Below are 3,237 nucleotides of genomic sequence, written 5' to 3'. Positions count from 1 at the left end.
AAAATACCATCTTCCTAACATTCATTAGAGTTAAAAAAGAGAGAATTCAGAGAACAAGGCAATGAGCTTTTGGCTTTCAATAAAGGCAAGAACAACATTTAACATCAGTCCAGTTGCAATAATGGTCTTAAATTTTAACTACTATATTCACAAAAACTCAAATGCAAATTTTATTAAAATAATATGAATTTAAATTTTGCAAATAAGCATTTTATAAAAGTCATGTCAAGAGATGATTATGCAGAGAGACAAACCTTCAGATCCATTGAGATTTGAGACGAACGTTTCACAAGAAGGTTTTCCCTAAAATGTCTAATACCGACAGTTCATGGTAAAACTTATGGGTGGTTGAGGCAAATTCTAATGCTTTGAATACTGCAAATATAAATGCTAGTTGCTAAGCAACCATCCATCCCATTTGAGTTTTCATTATAGTTCAAAGTGCCATAAAAAGTAAATAATAATATTAATAATAGTTATTATTATTATTATTGACATTCATTTGGACTTCATGAATACAGAAGCCTCTTACCAGCAAAGAGAAGAGTAAATGTGATGATAAGTTGGTAAACAGCATGACCCAAGATGTTCTTCATCATAGTCCTGGAAATGAGTGGCTTGTTTCGTCCGTAAGGTTTTCTCAGCAGGAGCGCTTCTGTTGGGGGTTCCGTCGCCAGAGCCAAAGATGCCAGTGTATCCATAATCAGATTTACCCACAACATCTGAACGGCTTTAAGTGGAGAGTCCTGCAGACAAAACAAACTGAAATGAGACTCCACAGAAAGGACATTACAACAGTATTGTCATATGTAGTGTAGTTAGGCAGGGACACAACAAGACTGGCCGGCCCATTATTAGCCACAGTCTGGCACCAGCACTAAATGGCCTCAGTATGTTTCTGTAAATATAAAATACTTGGCTGAGATCTGTTATTATGGCACATTATGATGAATTATCTCCACAATGCCATGTTTAACCACCAAATACTCTTGTGTTTTATACTCCTGAAACCCAGCAATTTTTTGGTAACATTTTATTTTAAGGTCCAATTCTCACTTTTAACTAGTTGTTTATTAGCATGCATATTACTAGTGTATTGGCTGTTTATTAGTACTTACAGGCACATACTAATGCCTAATTCTGTATAACCATGTATAAGATCCCTTTACCCGACCCATTACCTAAACTTAACAACTACCTTACTGACTATTAATAAGCAGCACATTAGGAGTTTGAGGGAAACTCTTAGTTAATAGTGATGTAATGGTTATTAAAGACAACATATGCCACATTAAACGTTCAGATATTTAACTTAAAGAGCACATTCTCTCTCTCTCTTAAATTTTGAGACATACAACATTGTTTGTGATTTGTCAAGGACAACTTCAGCTCTTTTGTTTGTAAAAATGTTTATTTACTACATTTTAATTATAACAAATTTGTCTTAATATCTAATGAAAAAAAGATATTTACAATTATTTCCAGATATTTATATATATTTGCAGTACCTTTTTTACCTGTATCATCTTGCCTGAATTTTTAATTTTATAAATGACCTGATGCGTTCTACACAGGTCAAAATATGAAAATTATTATTCGATTTCCTCCCCTCAAGCTTCATATTTCTTGTTTCAAAATACTAAACAATTATATAATGACATCAACCTATATGCTGGGTCTGAGGAAGTTAAGTCAAATTATGTAAATTTACCTGTGTGATGCAGGCCCCAGTGAAAGCAACAATCACTGCCACCACATTGACAGTCAACTGAAACTGCAGAAACTTGGAGATGCTGTCGTAGACATTGCGCCCCCACATCACAGCTTTGACGATACTGGTAAAGTTGTCATCGGTAAGGATGATGTCAGAGGCCTCCTTTGCGACATCTGTGCCCGCAATACCCTGTTAGACAAAGAAAGAAACTGTTTTTTAGAATGCCTGCATAAATGTCAGAGCAGTCTACTTCATGAATAACTGGAGATGCAGGTTCATTCTTAGGAATGGAATGGTTCACAATAAAAATAAAGTTGAAAGAGAGAAAAACTAACTACAAATAAAATTTTTAATTAGGCATTTTCTTGGTTTAGGATGTGTTTTAAATAAAGACATTTCAGCTGAATGAATTTTTTGAGAAACGACCAAAGTGGTAGTTATGTGGGCGCAAACAGCACAGTAAATTGATGACCCAAATTAAACCATATCTTTCACAGCTTCAGGGTGTCTATTTCTGAAACAATTTACTATGCCCGCCCTCACCCTAACCTAATGTCCTTCAGTCGGCAGTTAGCACAATTGCACCAACTACTGGTTTTGAAACAGACACTCCTCGATTTTTAAGAGTATATTTTAAGTGTGTGAGTGAGAAATATGAATTTCCTGTCTTTAATTCACTCCATATAAAGTGCATTTCTGGAAGCACATATTAATTAATGCTTAAGTTGTGGAGTCATCTGAACAACAAGCAGGGGTCAACCACTTTTAGCTAGTAAATGATGCCCTGAGGCATTCTGGCTTGGTGCAGAGCAAGAGATACTGGGCAGGGATTAGGATGCAACCTCTGCGGTTATTAAAGGGGTCATATGATGCGATTTCATTTTTTCCTTTCTCTTTGGAGTGTTACAAGCTCTTGGTGCATAAAGAAGATCTGTAAAGTTGCAAAGACTAAAGTCTCAAATCCAAAGAGATATTCTTTATAAAAGTTAAGAGTTAGCCACACCTACCTAAAACGGCTCGTTCGAACACGCCCCCACATATCTACCTCACTATGTGGGAAGATTTGCATAACGCCGCCCAAATGTTCACGCAAAGAAAGAAGGCGTAACTTTTATTCTCGCTGTAGTATTGTTGTTGCCGCTGCCGCCATGTCGTGAAGACGCTGTGTGCTTCGTTGTGAAAGCGAAACTACTTCGTTTGGTCTTCCAAAAGAGGACGATATCCGCTTCGTCATGCCTAGAGCTGATCCGTGCTGGTCGCTGAGGGAATGCATCAACTTAGTGCTGTGGATCGCCTTTCACCGTTTTCCCCGTTTTCACCCCTCCTTCGCCGGGACCGCCGTTCTCGACCCCGCCACCTCAGCTCACTCTTGCCCGGCTTCAGCTCACGCTAAGCCGGGGCTTTCGCTCACGCTAGGCCGCTGTGTTTTTCGTTGTGAAAGCGAAACTACTTTGTTTGGCCTTCCAAAAATGGACACGACTAGAAATCAGTGATTAAGTTGTATTTACAACACTGTTCCAGAA

At 37.9% G+C, this 3,237-nt stretch overlaps 1 protein-coding gene and 1 long non-coding RNA gene across 4 annotated transcripts in view; one reads left to right on the top strand and one right to left on the bottom strand.

The window, feature by feature from the left end:
• LOC107675831 (plasma membrane calcium-transporting ATPase 1-like) overlaps window positions 1-3,237 on the bottom strand; it is a 138,346-nt gene that overhangs the window by 22,287 nt on the left and 112,822 nt on the right. For all 3 annotated transcript variants that reach the window (XM_016470304.1, XM_016470302.1, XM_016470303.1), the window contains exons 16-17: window positions 1,712-1,903; window positions 533-746 (exon numbers count right to left, since the gene is read on the bottom strand). In XM_016470304.1, coding sequence (XP_016325790.1) covers window positions 533-746; window positions 1,712-1,903 — 406 coding nt within the window. The remainder of the gene's footprint in view (window positions 1-532; window positions 747-1,711; window positions 1,904-3,237) is intronic.
• Window positions 1-3,237, top strand: part of LOC107675832 (uncharacterized) — a 12,467-nt gene that overhangs the window by 4,252 nt on the left and 4,978 nt on the right. The window contains exon 2 of the long non-coding RNA XR_001632642.1: window positions 2,278-2,283. This is a non-coding gene — a long non-coding RNA (uncharacterized LOC107675832). The remainder of the gene's footprint in view (window positions 1-2,277; window positions 2,284-3,237) is intronic.

This window comes from Sinocyclocheilus anshuiensis, unplaced genomic scaffold (genome assembly GCF_001515605.1).
Source record: "Sinocyclocheilus anshuiensis isolate Anshui unplaced genomic scaffold, SAMN03320099.WGS_v1.1 scaffold1640, whole genome shotgun sequence".
Lineage (NCBI taxonomy): Eukaryota > Metazoa > Chordata > Actinopteri > Cypriniformes > Cyprinidae > Sinocyclocheilus > Sinocyclocheilus anshuiensis.
Note: the sequence above shows the minus strand (reverse complement) of the source record. Positions and strands in the feature narration are given on the sequence as shown.